The following is a 17,654-nucleotide window of genomic DNA, read 5'->3' as shown; positions in this document are numbered from 1 at the left end:
AATATATTTATGTGGCACTTTTGAACAAAAAAAATTTAAAACCTCTATATATACCGTAGATAGTGTTTTAATTGTATTGTAAGAAATGGTTCTCTCCTTGAATGGATCACATCCATAGTAGTAGTTCTACCAGCTGGCATAGAGTTAACTGCTGCAGTGCCAGCTGATTTTAAATCAGCCTCCTAATGCTACCCGGGGTGGATGGTTATAGAGAATTATACTACTAGTGTTTGTAAAATAAATGAATTAATAAATAAATACATGCATTTAAAAAAAAAAAAAAAAAAATCTTAAGTTTTAATTTGTTTAATCATTTCTACAGAATGTTTTAAAGCATTTATGTTTTGGGTTTGGTCTTTTTTGTTTTTTTTCATTATTCCATGTGTTTTGAATTTCAATGCCTTTTCATTGATCGCTCTCTGTTACAACCACTAAAGGGGCTTTGTGGAGAGCTGGCCCCTCATAGACCAGAATCTTCAATAAAACTCGTCTCTTCTAATCACTTCCATATTTTTGTTTTTGAAAACGATGGTGGAGATGATTAGCCCATGTTTGTTCCTTTCTGAACATTTTTAAATTTGCATAACTTTTTTCACTGAGCAATGTGATAATCTAATTGTAATCTGTGACCGGACACGAATGACCCTCTCTATTAATCTTATGAGGAAGAGGGTGAGGGTGCATATTGGTGCCAAAACAGTCCAGCACCCGTCTGTTTTTTTGCTCCCCTGCTGTACAGTTACTGTTGGAATCAGGTTTGGGGATGCCTGATGGTACCCAAGTTGTGTTTGTGTGCAGATTGGCAATATTTTATACAACAAATACAGCAACAAAAAAAATAAATCTTCAGAACAGCAGTGCAATAAGTTACTATTAACCCCTTAAGGTACACAAGGAACTGAGCGGCAGTTCAAACGGTTTCTTCATTTATTTGACTCGAGAATCACAGGGAGGAAACTGATCAGATCCAATCTGTCAGTACATTTCAAACCCTGATTCGTGTACCCCGCTGCAACAGTAAGTTTGCATAATTGTCTTTGTGGAACACATAATTGTGCCTCTTTACCTTAAAGGGTTAATGTGCAAATAGGTCTGACTTAACTGTAAAATACATAGCTGCAGTACACTGCACAAGCATAGGGGTTAAACATGCATAGCAATATACAGTAAAACAAATGACTGGATAAAACCTGGAACAACACAGGCATGAGGATGTGCACATGTACCATATCGCATCTCCTGTCACTTTCTCTCTTGTGCTAATCAGAAACTCCCTCTGAACAACTATGCAGTAGGAGTCATATTTCCATAGCTGCTGTGTGATCCCTTTCTCCTAACCTTGGAGAGGATTGGAAGACGAAGCCGGTACACCAAACCCTGTTCCTTTGCCCTCCCTTCAATTAAACAGTACCGAGTGTCAGAGACCAAATGTATTCCCACTGTAAAATAATCTGTGGCTCAGGGTCTTTATTACTGTAAGAATGGCCGAATCTAAATGAGACTGGTAGGTTTTGCACAGGTTCTATATGTGGTCGCTTTACCTCCATTTCACAGGCGTGGATAATGAGCTGCAAAAACGTTCTCGAGGTGGGGGGGCTAGCAGGGTCTTTGCTGCACGAGTGGTTTCCTCTCCAGTATGCGCCGGCCCCCAGGGGTGGGCTTGTTCACCTGCATCACGCTGTAAATACATTGTACTGTGTGGCTTTATTTACAGTGGAAGAAATGGCATATATAACAGGCTGTGTCATTCTCTTTTTTGTTTGCTCTTTTGAATTTATTTTTTCTCAACAATACATTCTGATTTAGTAGGAGTGTCTTCTTACTCGCTGCCTAGAAAGTGGGTGTAACTCATTCATGACATTTTACCTTTTCAGAAGGAACTTTAATAAAAAAATAAAAAAATAAAACGCTGTACGCTATATTTCTGTATGATGTGTTGTAAGAGTCTGCCAAGGACGGTGCGTATTGCATGTGACATCTTTACATGTGCAAAGCCAGGTGGGATTATTTGGGACAGAAACACCAGAGCCAGGTAAGTTTTGAAACAATGTTTATTACTGGCTTCGCTTGTTCACCTCTCAGGAGAGAGCAGAGCTCGTTGAGTAGATCTGTACGCTTCGTTAAACCAGGACTCCCCCAGATAGAGTAAGAGTGCTTCTTCATTAGTTTCAATTAGTGCTGGGTTCAGAGTGGCCTTAACACAAGATCCCACCTGTTCACTGTGATTAAGCACTGGTGTGTACTAATGCATCATCAACACAATGTACTCTATTTCAATAGTCTATATGGTTCTAAATAGGGATTCCATTAAAATCATGACTTTTATAAGTTATCACATTACCCCCCCCCCCCCCCTTTTTTTTTTTTTTTTTTTTTTTTTTGTATTTAATCTTGCTTTTAGGAGACTTTCAATTTTACCACCGTACTATACTGTTCGCCTTATTGCTGAGCTGGAGCAGGTATTAAAGCCCATTAGAAGCAGTCTTCAGTGGGGGGCTCGTGTCTACAGTCCAGTCCTTTCAGACAAGCGGAGCATGCAAGAAAAAGAGAAGTAAATATGCATTTTAAATGTAAAAACTTACAAATATTTGCAGACTTTTAACCTAAAACGTGTTGATTTTGGTTATGTTATCATGTGACTAGCCTTGCTGTGTTCACTGCGTACATCCAACTGTACAAAACAATGACATGTACAGGTTTTCTACACCTGAATATTGATCAAACAGTGCTTAATAAGGGGGGTCAACAGATTGCCCATGACTGAACTAATATGATGTCTGTATTGAACTGTATTAAAATCGCTTTAGATAAATAAAACAGACCCTGTCATGTCTTTTTGAGCATCTCAGAGCTGAGGTGGCACTTTTTTTTTGTCTATTTGTTTCACTTGACAAAGCCCTAAACTGTCTCCTTACCATACTGTGCACTGGTTAATAATAATAACATGCTACCACTAATAAATTCTCAGCAGTGGCTGGGAGGAGCACTACCATTTTCACTAGCGGCGAAAAGAGGGAATCAATTTAAAATTCACAACAGGGTTTGAATGCAAACCTATACAGAAAGAGACGTGGTTACGGAACACCACACGAGTTCTTTGAAAACACCCCTCTTCCTTCACTGCAGAGCTGCAACCCTGTCTTCATGCCTTGACATCACAGGACGCCAGCATTCACAACGAAGGCTGATCGAACAAGGGCATTACTCGGGTAGCACTACATTTGTGTTCTCCAATTCAAACTATAGCCATAAAGTGTAAAAGTGGTAGAAAGCACTTCCCTGTTTAAGGTGTTTTTGTTTTTGTTTATTTATTTATTTATTTTTTTATATCTACACCACCTGCAGGTCAAATATTGCAACTGCGTCATTATTTTAAAAGATAACTTGCACATTTCTCTATGGTCCTCTATTAGATAAATAGAAATGCGTGTAGCCTAAGCGGTCTCAGCTTGTCACAGTCAGGGCTGCTCTAGATGATGTCATAGAGAGTGCCTGCTAGTGGGGTGGGGGACCTCACAGCTGCTCTAGGCACTGCAGACTGTATTAACTTCCCTCAAGTGTAGATTTAGGGGCTAACGACAGAAGGCAGAACATAACTCTATGAAATGAAGTAACGGGACAATAGAAAATTCCAGTGAAATCAGGGACTATGCGACAGCAGCACAAACAACACGAAGGGGAAGGGGAGGGATCGGGGATCACAGGTTTTGGCAGCATTGCAGTTTGTTGGGTCTCTGGCCGTCTGTGGTGGGCGGAACGCTGATGTCCACCACGTTGTTGCCAGGAGACTCGTCATGCACCGATCGGTCAGTGATCTGCTTCTGCGATACAATCCGGTAAATCTCTGTGGAGGAGAGCACAGCGTTTGAGATTCACTGGCTGTGGGGCCCAACAAGTCAGTACCAGTAAAACTAGGCTGTGACACAAGAACGCTGTGGGGATCAAAACTTAAGCTTGCAATCTGAACAACAAAGTCACTGGGTTTGTTAGTTCAGTGGAAGCTGACACTTTTTTGGGAGAAAGTGAACAGCAGCCGGTTGTATTAATTCAGAACGCTTACCTGTCAGGATATTTTTGAATGCCTCCTCCACATTGGTCGAGTCCAGGGCAGAGGTTTCAATAAATGATAAAGTATTCTTTTCTGTATAGAGAGGTAGAGAAAGCATTGTAAATGAACATGAAACCTGACAAGCTTCTCTCAATGACCTTATCCTCCATGACCCCCCCCCAAAATGTCTGTTCCCCACAGGCACCCATGTACCTCCAGGGAAATGCCTCTAGCCCTGCTGCCCATACCTGCAAAGGCACGGGCCTCGTCGGTGGGCACAGCCCTCAGGTGCCGCAGGTCGCTCTTGTTGCCCACCAGCATGATGACGATGTTGTTGTCAGCGTGGTCCCGCAGCTCCTTCAGCCAGCGCTCCACGTTCTCGTAGGTCAGGTGCTTGGCGATGTCATAGACCAGCAGAGCACCCACCGCACCCCGGTAGTACCTGACAGAGAAAGGGTAGGTCAGACACACCTGGGGTATTGCGAGCTCACAATCTACCAACAACACCACGACAGGAAATCACGCTGAAACTAGTGACACACAACCCGAAAAATCAGTTCTGGCTTTGTTACATGTGTACTTAGGCAGCGTTCTTAAACAAACATTCAACAGCTAATTGCGTGTAACAAAATTAAACTGCTTTAATTCTTTTTAAGAAATGTAGATCTTTAAAATGTAAAAGTCTAACTTGATGCTGTAATGTATTCAGTACTGGCTCCCAAAATGAAAACCGGATCTTTTTGCCACCCATGCCATGAACCGATCAATAAGCCCCCCCCCCCCCCAAATGAATTCTGGCAGCCCTGCCACTCACGCCGACGTGATGGCTCGGTAGCGCTCCTGCCCGGCTGTGTCCCAGATCTGAGCCTTTATCGTCTTGCCGTCCACCTGGATGCTGCGGGTGGCGAACTCCACCCCGATGGTGCTCTTGCTCTCCAGGTTGAACTCATTGCGTGTGAATCGGGAAAGCAGGTTACTCTTTCCCACCCCAGAGTCACCGATCAGCACCACTGCAACCAAAATATACAGGAGTCAGAAATCACTGCATGAGAACCACCTGTCCTGACCAAGACAAAACTGAAAAGCTCAGTCTGACTGAACGAACCTCTGAACAGGGCGTGCGTGGATGTCTATGTTATGCCAGGAGATGATGGAAAGAAGCCATCTGGACAGCTCTTCCCCTCGCTTTGGTCATTCTCAACTGGCTGTTACAGTAACCTACCCCCTCATTTCTCTACTCTCACCCGCACCTCTCCAGCTGTTTCCTTTTTAATCTCTGAACAAAGTACAGTTTTTGGTCAGAAATGGAACATCACGTATTTGGCAGTTGAGAAGAGGGAAGGAAACTGAACTCATATTCACTTTTTCTTTTCTGTTTAGGATAGTCTCAGACACATCTGACCTAATCAGTGTGACTAATTAAGCTCCCATTAACACAATTAAGCTGAAATGATTTATAACTGCATGAGGACTGCCTGTGATTCAGAGCATCAGCACAGAACAATGGATTAATTCATTAAAGTGCATTCCAGACCACATCCATGTGTCTGGTGTCTAACTGGTGATGCGATAAGGTGGGTAAAAATCCTCACTTTGTGGTGGTTTATTTCAACTTACCATATGTGTAAAATATCACAGTCAGAAATAATCGATGTCTGGTTTATTATGATTGATATTCATTTGTTAAACCAATCAATAGTTTCCAGAATACCTTTTTCACCTAAAATCCCTTCACAGAAACCAGAATTTCAGTCTTTGCTGCATGATACACATAATACTAGTTGGCCTGTTTACAACTACAGGGTAGGAAATAAGACTCCTACTGCATAGCAGGATTGATTAGCCCCAGGGTGTAGGTAACCAGCTCAGGCGTGTGTCTTATTAAAAACTCATAGGAAAACCAGGAATGGATCAAACTGCTCAATCAGAGTCGTACTTCCATCCCTGTATGAGTCAAAAATATGCTTAATTATAGTATTTACATACTAAAGCTGTGGCCAAAAGTTTTGCATCGCCTAGAAACTTAGGATTGAGACCTATTTTAACATAATTTAGATCTTTAACATCATGTGATCAAAGAAACTACAAAATGATATCTCCCAGAAGCAATAACAGTAGCACAGTGTTATATATTTGACTTAAAAATGTCCCATTTTACATTAATTAACATTATTCAGTAGGTTTCATTCGACTTTATGAAGCTAAATTAGCTAAGTCTATAGGGCGATGCTAAACTTTTGGCAATGGCTATAGACTGTCCTGCTCATAGCCTGTAACGTACAGTAAAGCATGTTGCTGTAGCTTTAAGTGGGGGTTTGGAGGAAGTGTTCTGGGCAGCCCAGTGTCACACTGCAGGGAGCAGATAGCCGGGTCAGGAGGAAATCTGAATCAGCAGCTTCGGGTCTCTTTCCTTCCCTGCTCTCCAGGGGCTCCAACAAACACTGCTGGACTCAGCAGGCTGGGCAGCTTTAAAGGGAATGTAGGCTAGAGAGTGATCCTGACATCAATACCTTTTATACAGCTGTGTTTTAGCACTCAGGAACATTCAATATCCCCCTGCAGTGTACAGAGCCTCTATTGTACATGTGTATTATTGTCCACACTGTACAACTAAAGCTTCAGTCTACTACAGCATATTCCTGGTCACATTGAGTACACCTACTATACAGCATCAACGGCATATAGCGCCTGTTTAAACAGCATCCTGTCATTGCGAGTAGCGTTTTGAAGGGGCTGCTTGCAAACAAATACACTTCATCTCCTTGCTTCCTGCCAACATTTATTTGTGTGTGGTCAGCAACAACGCTAAAGTAACCTTTACAATATTCCGCTGGCTGTCTCTCTGCGGCCCAAATGTCTATAAACACGGGGAATTCGTGTGGATGGGAGTGCATTTTAGTTGCTGGTAACATCGACGGTGAATTACCGGGGGAGGAAAGTCGTGACTGTACAGTTAACTGGTCAGTCATTGGAAACAATATCGCACTGTCTGTACATATTATCACTACGTACCTATTGTTATAGCGTGACAGACATGTATATAGTGATCGCAGGGACATATATACGAGTAGAGACTAAATTTACCCTCCATTTGAAGTCCCCACCCACACATAAACTTACGACAGTACAAAGTGTGTCTCATCTACTTTACGAACATGACAATGTTATGTTACTGTTACAATATATATATTATATATATAATATATATCTTATAATATATATATATATTGTATATATATGGATATATGTATATATGTATATATATATATAGATATATGATATTATATATATACGGCAATCGTTACGATATTACTATATAATAGCTTAGCAATGCTATTACCTATATTTTCGGCGTCGATAGTTAACACAGAAAACAATGATAACGTCCAGGAATTGTTTAAAAAAAAAAAAAAAAAAAAAAAAAAAAAAAACCGTACAGATAGTAAATCTAAAATAAACATTTCGCGTTAATGAAATGCTCTAAAATATATAACCTCTTTGAAGCAGGCAGACCCCGACATGCACTGATAATGAACAATGCCACTAGTATTAACCAAGTGATACAGTCAGCAAATACAGAAAACTGTAAAAGACGGCTTACCTTTGAACAAGAAATCGTATTCATCGTCTCTGTTGCCCATATTTCCAACCGTGGCTTCCCCTCTGTGCAGGGAACAAAGGCCGATTGATTACTTGTTTTGGTCTGGCGTTGTGTCGTGTTCCTGCAATTTTTTTTTTTTTTTTGAGCAAGACAAGAAGGGGCTGTCAAATCCGACCGCAAGAAGATACAGAGCCACCTTCCTGAGTCTGCAGCGAAGGGAGGAGCCCACGACAGTGCATGCGGCCAGCTCTTTACCGTATGAAATGCAAAGGGTCCGGTGCTGCAGTCACTGCACAAATGCAAGGTCAGGCGCGTCCACATTTAACCAGTTTAAATTGCATTTGCAAAACTTCTTCTTTTTTTTTTTTAAATTAAGTGAATTTCCTTGGGCGGTGACAACATGCGTTAGTGGCCGGGGTTACTGAACCTTTGTGGTATTTTTGTTATACCTGTGGTATGTGTGATGTCAGGATTGTGGGATCCCTTACATCTAAAATAAAGAAATTAAGAGCCGATCTGGTTGAGACCATTAACCTGCATAAATCATTGTATTCGTTGTAACAAGCGGGTGTGTCAACAGAATATCGTATACAGAGCTGCAACAAGCCCCTCGAATTATACTCTACAATAGTTCTCTGAAACACCCACGATAACCACCGGACTGCTTCTGGACACAGTGAGGTTCTGCATGGGAGAGGCGCGACCATTCTTGCACAGCGAATGTTCTTTAAGGTGAAAATGTCCCATGTTGTCCCGGGGCGGCTCTAGAAATAATTCCTAGAGGATCTGAGCCTGTTTAGGGAGTGGAGCCAAGGAGAATTTGAACCTTTCACGCCGGTGCCACAGCCAAATGCTTACCCACGGGTAATTTCACGGGGTGAAAGTTAACCGGTGGTGAGCATTACGATGTGGCACCTCTGTCGCGTAATTCGGAAAATATCCAAATCTACAACCCCTATCTTTTCATTATTATTATTATTATTATTATTATTATTATTATTATTATTATTATTATTATTATTATTATTATTACTACAATATTTAGTAAACTAATTGGAAATAACGGTTGGAGTTAAAAGCATGTTTTGAAAATGTAATATTGTGAAAGACAGCATTTTGCTAGCATTTGTTTGTAAATGTTGCCTATTTCCTAGATTGCCAGAGCTTTTTCAGTCGTGTTCTGTTGTGTTAATCAAGATGTGTTTTTATTCATTGACAACATAACTTCAACTGCTGCCTGACTAGACCGCATAAGTAAAGTAGAGCTCATGAAAATGTACTAAAAAACAAAAAGCAAGCGTTTTGCTGGAAAAGCGGGATCCAAACAACTCTGTCTTTGCATGCAGATGGGGCAGTGCATTACCCGGCATGCTCGCTTGGCTATATAACTGTGTATCTGGGTTGAATGCCGCCATTTCAGTGGGGTTGTTGTTTTCGTCAAAGAGCCAGTGTATAAAAAGAGATAAAACCCAACCGCAATACTTTGAATAAGAAACTTACTAGAATCATATTGCTCCTTAGGAAAGAGACGAACGAGAAAACTGCGACAACATGTCTGCAGAGGCTCCTATTGAAAATATGATGGAGAAGCCGGGCCTAGGGTAAGTGCCTTTCTGCAAAAAAATTCTTTTTTTTTTTTTTAAAAAACAATGTGAATTTTAAAAAGAAAGACTTGCCTGCAATTGACACGATATGAACACGCAAGCACTAACGAAACCCATTGTAAGTATTTATTCAGAGTGAGCGATTTTCTGTTTCCATGGCCGCGTTACAAATCAAATGGTATTTGCGTAATTTAGGATGTGGATTATTATAGTCCCGAGTCAGAAACCTAAAAAGTGTATCAAAATTGCATTTTTCAAAAAAAAAAAATTACACACAGTAGCTTGATAATAATAATTATTTGGCTTTTTTCGATATGCGCAGTTTTTAAATGGTTGTAACACGTTTTTAGGGAGGGGAGGGGTAGTTAAAACGCAGGCCTATCCTTTGTTTAGGCCGTTTAGTGGCTGTGGGTGATAGGAAAAAAAAACGTTTGAAGCGAGAAATGATAAACAGCAGAGGGTGTAAATATTTTATATATATTATATATGGAATATTTGTCGCCTTTTAATAATGTTTTGTTACGTTTACAAGGAATTAGCGACGGCATTTAGATCGTTTTGAACCCTACGGGGGGAACCCGTCTAATAGGAGATTCCGAGTGTTTGTCAGCAACATCCCTTTCGATGTGAAATGGCAGGCTCTCAAAGATCTGATGAAGGAGAAAGGTAATTGTCTCGGTGGGTGGAGGGTGGGGCAATGCCTTTCTTTTTGAACCAGGTTACCCTGCAGCGGAACAGCAAGGGACACGGCTGGAAAAAGGAGATGCCGCTTCTCATGCCTCCAGGCCCGCAGTTCGTTGGCTTTAGTGGACTTGTAGGAGACTGTGTTGCTGCGTGCGTTTTTGTTTCTACAATAAGTGAAATATACCAGCAACCAAATGACCGAATCCCTGGTTGTTGGGCAGATAGTGCTGTACCTATGGTGTATCTAGAGGAGTGTGGTGGAGCATGCGTTTCTGTGCAGCTCTCTCTCCCTGTTCTGTGTTCATAATCCCGCAATTGTGCATATTCCTGGTGGTTCAGAATTTGAGTTTTTTGGATTTGTTTTTGTAAAGAGATGCAGTGTTCTCCTCGATTAAACTATTGACCCAAAGGCACTGAAATGCCTGAGCATTGTGTGTGTGTGGCCTCTCGCTCCAAAAAATAAGTAGTAAAAAACACGTTTTTGGTCAGGAGAACACTTCACCTCCATCAGCTTGACCGTCTGTTCTACATTTTTACCAAGGGAGACAAGTGGTGGAAAGTACCGTTTTGTGAAGTTGAAATGCTGCAATACAGTGTGTTCTCTCTTCCTACTTTGTGGCAGTTTAACTGTCTTTTGCATCAGTAGGGCAATGAGACATGTTTATGTAGCCAACAGGAGAAACTCTGAAGCTACTGAAATGTCAGTAATGGGTGTTTCCTCTAGTGGAAAGAAGGGGCCGGCGGAGAAGAGTTTTCTTTTTTTGGTGGGGGGCATTGGACAGACCCATTAAGATGGCACCTTTAAAGCTGGGGTTGGGTTTGATATGAGCTACACCAGTTCTATTGGTTGATATGCATTACAATAACCTGCAATGAGATTTGGTAGATGGGGGGACATGTTAACAGGAATGTGAAATGTGTGAAACTGGATTACTGGTACTTTGTGACCCGATATGAGGATTTGGCATCCCTCTTTCTATATAGACTGTTGACCAACAGGTTGAACTGAAATGTCTGGGTATGTGGCATCGACCCCTTTCTACAAGTCATGGTAACACCAGAAATTTTCACTTTTGTGGAACCCACATCTCACTTTGAATTTAATTAAACATTACGAAAGGGTTTTTTTTTTTTTTTTTTTTTTTTTTTTTTTTTTAAGGATGACAGCCCTTGGAACACTTAACCAAACCATGTAGTGTTTCTGATCCATGTAATATGTAGTAGGTTTTATTTATATTTTAGAAAAAAAAAAAAAAACCTTTAAAGCTGTCAGCTTTATGTTTTATGACAGTTTGGCTTAACCAGCAGTCCCACGAGGTGGTACCTTTTGACTTAACATTTAAGATCAAAATAAAAGGTGTGTGTGTGCTTTTTTCCATTGGTCGTTAGCACAGTACTTATCACCTTTACTGGAAATTATGTTCTAATTTGGTGTCCATGTTCATGGACCCCCGTCCACTGATGCACACTTTTACACAAGTTTGTCTACCTGTGTAGCTTGTAATAAAACCAGCTTTGTGGATAAATCTTGTGCTCAGTGGAAATATTAAGTGGTCTAATCCCCCTTTTTGAAATATCTGATTTTACTTCTAGCTTCACTTGTATAAATGCTGTATGGCCTTAATTGCAATATTTCTTTTTTTAGGTTTTAACATGGGCAGTGTTGTGCCTGCTTGATATCACATTGCAAAGCCTTATGACAAATGGTTTAAAATGACCAGTTGGTATCTAGGGCTGCTGCTCTATGTATAGCAGGAGTTTGTGGGGGGTACAGGTCTACAAAGAAATGGTGCATCTTAAACTTGTCCTTGTTTCAGGTCTGGATAATTGCTTAATTGGCTGTGTTAAGGCTGTTCTGGAATCATAAAGGATGTGTTCACTCAGTTGATTGTTAGTCAAGCTATTTGCTCCTCTTCTCTCCCCAACCCACCCCCCCAACATGAATTTGGGTTTCTTTCTTCAAATTAGCATATTAAGGTTAGGTCCTTGTTCATTTTGTATTGACAGGCTGATCCTGTAGCTGGCTGCTGGGGATTGCAGCACAAACCATACATTGATAGTTTTTAAACTAGTAATGGTTGGCTGTACATCATGTAATCGTGATAGCCCATACAGACCACCCCCATGTTGACGTGGTTTTGTGATTTAAAGACTGAGTCTTCATTTTATTATTTAAGTAACCTGGCTTGACCTTGTGAACTTACGATTTTGGCTGCGAGCTATAGTCTGTAAACCCCCTGTTTCCTTATCTGTTTTGCAGACTTCTTTTAAAGGATTTAGTCTAGGGAATCCTTTTGCCATTAGCAGGTGGTTGCTACCCTTTTTGAATTGATATTTCATTCCTTTTATTTGAGCAGTAGTGCAGGTGGCTTCTTGGAACTTTTTTCAACAAGGACAAGATGAGAAGTTTGCTTTTTATTTATTGTTTGACCTTCATGTACACAAGTTCTTTGTAAACCTGTACCAGAAGTGTTTGGGTAGCTGAGGTACTGTAGAAATCACTGGCCTTGCTGACTGAGCCCATGCTCACCACAACGTAAGGTTGTCGATGTCTGTTCTAAACCCCCATTGTTTTCTTGGCTTCTCTCCCTTGGTGTGTGTGTCGTCTGGATTCTGATTTGTAGTGGGTGAGGTAACATACGTGGAACACTTAATGGACGCGGAAGGCAAATCGAGGGTAAGTGAAAGAGTCGAACCTCAGTTCGAAAAAGTTTGAGTTTCTCTTTTTGTTCTGTCAATGTTTGGGATTTTCGGCAAGCTGAAACTCCTGAGGTATGCTGTCACACTTCTTTGAAATTCAACCTGAAAGGTTACGTGCCTGTTTGGGAACATGGAAGCTAGTCCCATTTTGCAACTTGGGGGACCCGTACCCAATTGAAGATGTGCCTTAATAACTTGGAGGCTACAGATTGTGACCATGTTGGATGCTTAATGCCCGGGATCATTTTAGCTTTTTACAAATTGTGTCCTTGACTTGGGTTTGTTAAATGGTTTCTTTGTAACGTGATTTGTAAGTAGTATTTGCATACATGGCTGGCGTAGTAGTAGTTCTGAAACTCGATTTGCAAACTTGGATTCAGTTGGAAAGTCCTTTTTAGCTTGCATGTCTTGAAGTGTGGCTGGCTTAGTACAGTTTTCAGAATGTGAAGATGGGTGGAGTGTGTTGCCATAAAATAGATTTTTTTTTTTTTTTTTTTTTTTTGGAGAAATTGACAGTTTGTCCTGTTTTGTAAAACTTGTTTGAAGAATTAAAGGGTAATCTGAAACATACGTAGCATTGCACCCAGGTATGTATTTAAAAAAAAAAAAGTGTTAACAATGCAGGATGTTAACTTTTTTCTTTTCTTTTTTTCTATTCTCTAATGGATTCTTCTGCTAACAAAGGGTTGTGCGTAAGTATACTTTTAAATGCATCAGACTTTTTTTTTAATTTCAGTTCTGCTGCTTTGACAGTAGTGATAATGCAGATTTTGTTCTACAGGGTTGTGGAGTTTAGAACTGAAGAGCTAATGAAAAAGGCGGTGGAGAAGGTCAATAAGCACAACCTGAACGGACGGCCTCTTAAAGTGAAAGAGGTAAGACTTGAAAGGCCAGGCTGCACTTGAGATGTTTCACTTGCCACAAGTAGCTACTACCATGTGTCATTTTTAAAAATGAAGCAGTGACATGGAAGTAAACAAGTAATCCTAAAGTGTCAGAAGGATGTTTTGCTCTTACTCTGAGGCATAAATATAAATACAAGCTTAGGTGATACAAGTTATCCACAAGACCATGGATGCAGTTTGAGTTGTGTAGTCTTGGAGTACATTTTATTTATGCATATCCCTATGGCCGTTTTGTGAAGTGCTCTCTGGTGTGTGCACCAAGGTGTTGCCAAATAACCGTTAACCTCTTTCTTTGCCCAGGACTTGGATGGAGAGTTTGCTCGCCGGGCTGTGCAGCGAGCTCCTGGTGGCCCCCCTGGTGGGATGGGGATGGGAATGGGCCCTGGTCCTGGTCCTGGTGGGCCCCCCATGGTCAACATTCCTCCAAGCCTCATGAACAACCCCAACATCCCCAGTGAGCTGCTGCATGGGCTTCAGGCTGGCAGGATTGGGAGCACCATCTTTGTTGCCAATGTAAGTAAGGGGGGGTGGGTATGAGAGAAACCTGCATTTCTCAGATTCCTGAAGTGCTACAATATGACCAATTTTAAAATCAGTGGGGCTTTGTTGTAAGATGTGCTGTGTGCAGTTGATATGCATAGTACTGACCTGTCATCTCTTCACAGTTGGACTACAAGGTGGGCTGGAAGAAGCTGAAAGAGGTGTTTGGCATGGCAGGAATTGTGGTGCGTGCTGATATCTTGGAGGACAAGGATGGCAAGAGCAGAGGGATGGGCACAGTCACCTTTGAGATGCCCATTGAAGCTGTGCAGGCAATCTGTATCCTTCATAAGGATATTTTTTTTTTGTTGGGGGGGGGTGGTGGGGTTATGGCAGATATGGGTCAAGGGAGTTCATATTATAAATTTTACAGAAATAATGTTTAGTATTTTCTGGTGCAAGTCTAGAGATGTAATGGCAAATTTGCCCCATGTAAAAACTTGATTTGTCTGTGAAATTGACGATGCTGTGAGGCCGCAGAGTGAGCAATCTAGTTTTGTAGTAAATTAAATCGCTTGAACGTTCCTTAACTATCTCTCAGCCATGTTCAATGGCCAGCAGCTTTTCAACAGACCCATGCATGTTAAACTGGTAAGTAGGATTTTTTTTTTTTTTAAATCTAAACATTAATTTAGAATACAGTAGTGTGCACAGAATCATTACAATGGATTCCTTTCTCTTTACAGGATGAAAAGTCATTGCCAAAGGGAGGTGACTTTCCACCTCAGGAAAGAGCTCCACAGCTTCCTCGTAAGTATTAATAAATTGCATTCAATTTCGTAATGTATTTCTGACTTGAAACGGAATGCTGGTTTCGGCCTCTACTAGTTTCTCCGCTGTTTCATCGGTGTTATGGTTCTCTGAAAGCTAATGACTGTAACCTGACTCATGTAGGTGGCCTCAGTGGAATAGGGTTAGGTCTTGGACCTGGTGGACAGCCCATTGGCTCGAACCAGATGAACAGAGGCGGTGGAGGAGGTGGAATGGGCAACATGGGGCCAGGCCCGGGACCTGGAGGTGAGCGCATTTGTGCTTTTTTCTGTGTGGTGGTAAGGGGATACACTCCATAGAGATGGCATGGCCAGTCTATTGTGGTTTGAAAAACATTTGAAATGGTATTTTTATTGAAGTTTAAAAATTCTCAGCATTTGCAGTATGTTTTGTTTTGTAGGCATTTCCTGTTCTCTTTTTTGCAAAAGAGTATGGCCTCCTATTTAAATGAACAAACAAATCTGTTGTGACCTCTCCCCCCTAGGTATGGATGGAATGGGCTATGGAAACATGGGCAGAATGGGAGGTAGGTACATTTTGCAACTTGTCTTTCTGAAGCATAGTCTGAATAGATTCAGTGAGACACAATCTGTGAAACTGCAGGATAACTTGAGGGTTCTACTTTTCTGGGCCAAACTGTTAGTCTTCTGTTGAGCTGAATGGAAGGTGATCCTGTTCTATTGGTTCATTCCTGTGTGTTTGTGATCCACTGACTGATTTTAGGTAGAGAGATATATTTTTTTGCTTGACTTGTATGTCTGTGACAACACTAAACTGGTTGCCTGTTTTGAATTCCAGGTATGGACAGCTCCTATGGTGGTGGCGGCATGAGTGGTATGGATCGCTTTGGACCATCTGGAATGGGGAGGATGAGTGGTAGGTACCATATTGAATCCTGTTATGAGCAATCTCCTTTTCAATTAATTGTTTCTGGAATAATTTACCTGACTGATGTTCTCTATTTCAGAAATGGACCGTGGAATGGGGGGGGGCTTTGATAGAGAATTTGGCAGGACTGATATGGGCATGTCTCGTGGTTACGGAGATTCTTTTGACCGAGGAATGGGTTAGTACTGTGTGGTATCCCCTCCCCTTTTTTAAATATTTTTATATTTAAGTAAATGGTTCTGCTTGCCGTATTAAATTAATTTTCTGCCAGCTGGTAGCTTCGTTTTTATGGTCCGAGCTTTAACGGGCTGTGTGAATGCACAAAACCAACTCTTCTTGAAGTGTCAATGCTAGTCAGTACCATCCTTTTTAAAATATATATTTCTCTTCCCACCCCCCCTTATTTTCCAGGAGGCTCTCTGGGAATGGATCGCATGGGCTCAAGTCTGGATCGTCTGGGCTCCGGAATGGACCGGATGCCAGGGCTGGACAGAGCTGGAATGGGCATGGACAGGATGGACCGTGTCTCTGATCTGGACAGGCTTGGTTCTGGGTTAGACCGGCTGGGGCCCAGTATGGACCGCCTTGGATCTGGCCTGGACCGTATGAGCTCCAGTGCGGACCGTCTGGGCCCTGCTGGGTATGACCGTCTGGGCCCGTCCAGTTTAGAGCGAATGGGTTCTGGGATGGATTACATGGCCCCGCTGGGCATGGATAGAATGAGCTCCAGTCTTGACCGCATGGGCTCCAGCTTTGACCGTCTGGGGGCCACGGGCTTGGATCGCTACCCCAGCACTGGGCTTGACCGCATGGGTTCAAGCCTGGACCGCATGGGCTCTGCTGGTGTGGGAACTGGGTTCGATAGGCCTGTAGAACTAGACCGTGGAGGCTTCGGCAATGCCTATGCTGGTGCAGGAGTTGGAGGGCCAGGGGTAGGGCCAGGAGCCAATCCCAGAAAGGGTTGCCAGATCTTTGTCCGAAATGTGAGTAACAGTATAACCGTAGGTCTTTTTTATTTTTGTGTTTTTATTCATGATCCCCCCCACATTGGGGAAAATTTAAGGTGGTCCTTGCCCCAAACCGTGATGGCTATAATAAACACTTGTGATGGATTTGAGTTTGGTGTCATTGGCTAATTTTGGTTTTGCTAATTTGGGTTTATTTAGGATTGTAAAACTTATTTTACCTTCTTACAGCTTCCTTTTGACTTCACCTGGAAAATGCTGAAGGACACCTTTAGCTCATGTGGTAAGTTTGTAGCACATTAAGCATTTTACTCAGTACTTGAGGTTCACTTGGTACACGTGAACATTCTTTTCATAGTGGACCACAATAAATAAGCACTTGGTTATGACCGTGGGTTGGGTTGTGATTTGAGATGTTGATTAATTTCACCCAGATTGCCTTTAAAGTGCATGCATACAAGTTGTTTTTTAAATTCAGCCTGTCTGTACTGTTCAGCGGTTGGCTTGACTTCAGTGTCTTTGTTTTATGTTGCAGGCCATGTGCAGTATGCAGATATTAAAATGGAGAACGGGAAGTCGAAGGGTTGTGGGGTGGTTCGCTTTGAGAGTCCAGAGACAGCAGACCGGGCCTGCAGGCTGATGAACGGCACGCGGCTGAGCGGGAGGGAGATTGACGTCCGGATCGACAGGAATGCATAAAACCATATCCCTGACAACCAGCGACCCTTCTGTCCTTACTCCCCCCTTCAATTTTGGTGATTTGTGTCAGTTTAAGATGTATTTTTGTTTTAAACGTTATGCTTGCTTCACGGTTTGTGACCAAATTATTATTTTTAAACTGGTATTTTAATCACTTTTTTTAATTTCTCAAAATGGTTAACTTTTGATGCATCTGACATCCTTGTTTCTGTAAGCAGTGGTTTTTTGATAATAAAATTCCCAGTTTGT

General features: G+C 41.7%; 2 protein-coding genes across 2 annotated transcripts; one reads left to right on the top strand and one right to left on the bottom strand.

Annotated features, from left to right (window-relative positions):
• Positions 1 to 2,033: 2,033 nt before the first annotated feature.
• On the bottom strand, positions 2,034 to 7,880 carry LOC121300597 (ras-related protein Rab-11B-like). The gene is made up of 5 exons (XM_041229203.1): positions 7,650 to 7,880; positions 4,863 to 5,058; positions 4,297 to 4,490; positions 4,061 to 4,141; positions 2,034 to 3,844 (listed from the first exon to the last, which is right to left on the bottom strand). Exons 1-5 carry the CDS (start codon positions 7,687 to 7,689, stop codon positions 3,699 to 3,701), a joined length of 657 nt encoding a protein of 218 aa, XP_041085137.1. The 5' UTR covers positions 7,690 to 7,880; the 3' UTR covers positions 2,034 to 3,698.
• Positions 7,881 to 9,200: 1,320 nt separating this feature from the next.
• LOC121300520 (heterogeneous nuclear ribonucleoprotein M-like) lies at positions 9,201 to 17,652 on the top strand. Its single transcript, XM_041229085.1, has 17 exons — positions 9,201 to 9,250; positions 9,604 to 9,614; positions 9,806 to 9,919; positions 12,562 to 12,614; positions 13,322 to 13,329; positions 13,419 to 13,512; positions 13,843 to 14,055; positions 14,208 to 14,361; positions 14,624 to 14,673; positions 14,769 to 14,832; positions 14,977 to 15,099; positions 15,338 to 15,379; positions 15,652 to 15,729; positions 15,821 to 15,919; positions 16,153 to 16,724; positions 16,938 to 16,989; positions 17,242 to 17,652. Exons 1-17 carry the CDS (start codon positions 9,201 to 9,203, stop codon positions 17,403 to 17,405), a joined length of 1,941 nt encoding a protein of 646 aa, XP_041085019.1. The 3' UTR covers positions 17,406 to 17,652.
• Positions 17,653 to 17,654: the final 2 nt, after the last annotated feature.

The sequence above is a fragment of the Polyodon spathula genome, chromosome 26 (assembly GCF_017654505.1).
Source record: "Polyodon spathula isolate WHYD16114869_AA chromosome 26, ASM1765450v1, whole genome shotgun sequence".
Classification (NCBI taxonomy): Eukaryota; Metazoa; Chordata; class Actinopteri; order Acipenseriformes; family Polyodontidae; genus Polyodon; species Polyodon spathula.
This window is presented reverse-complemented; position numbering and strand designations above follow the sequence as displayed.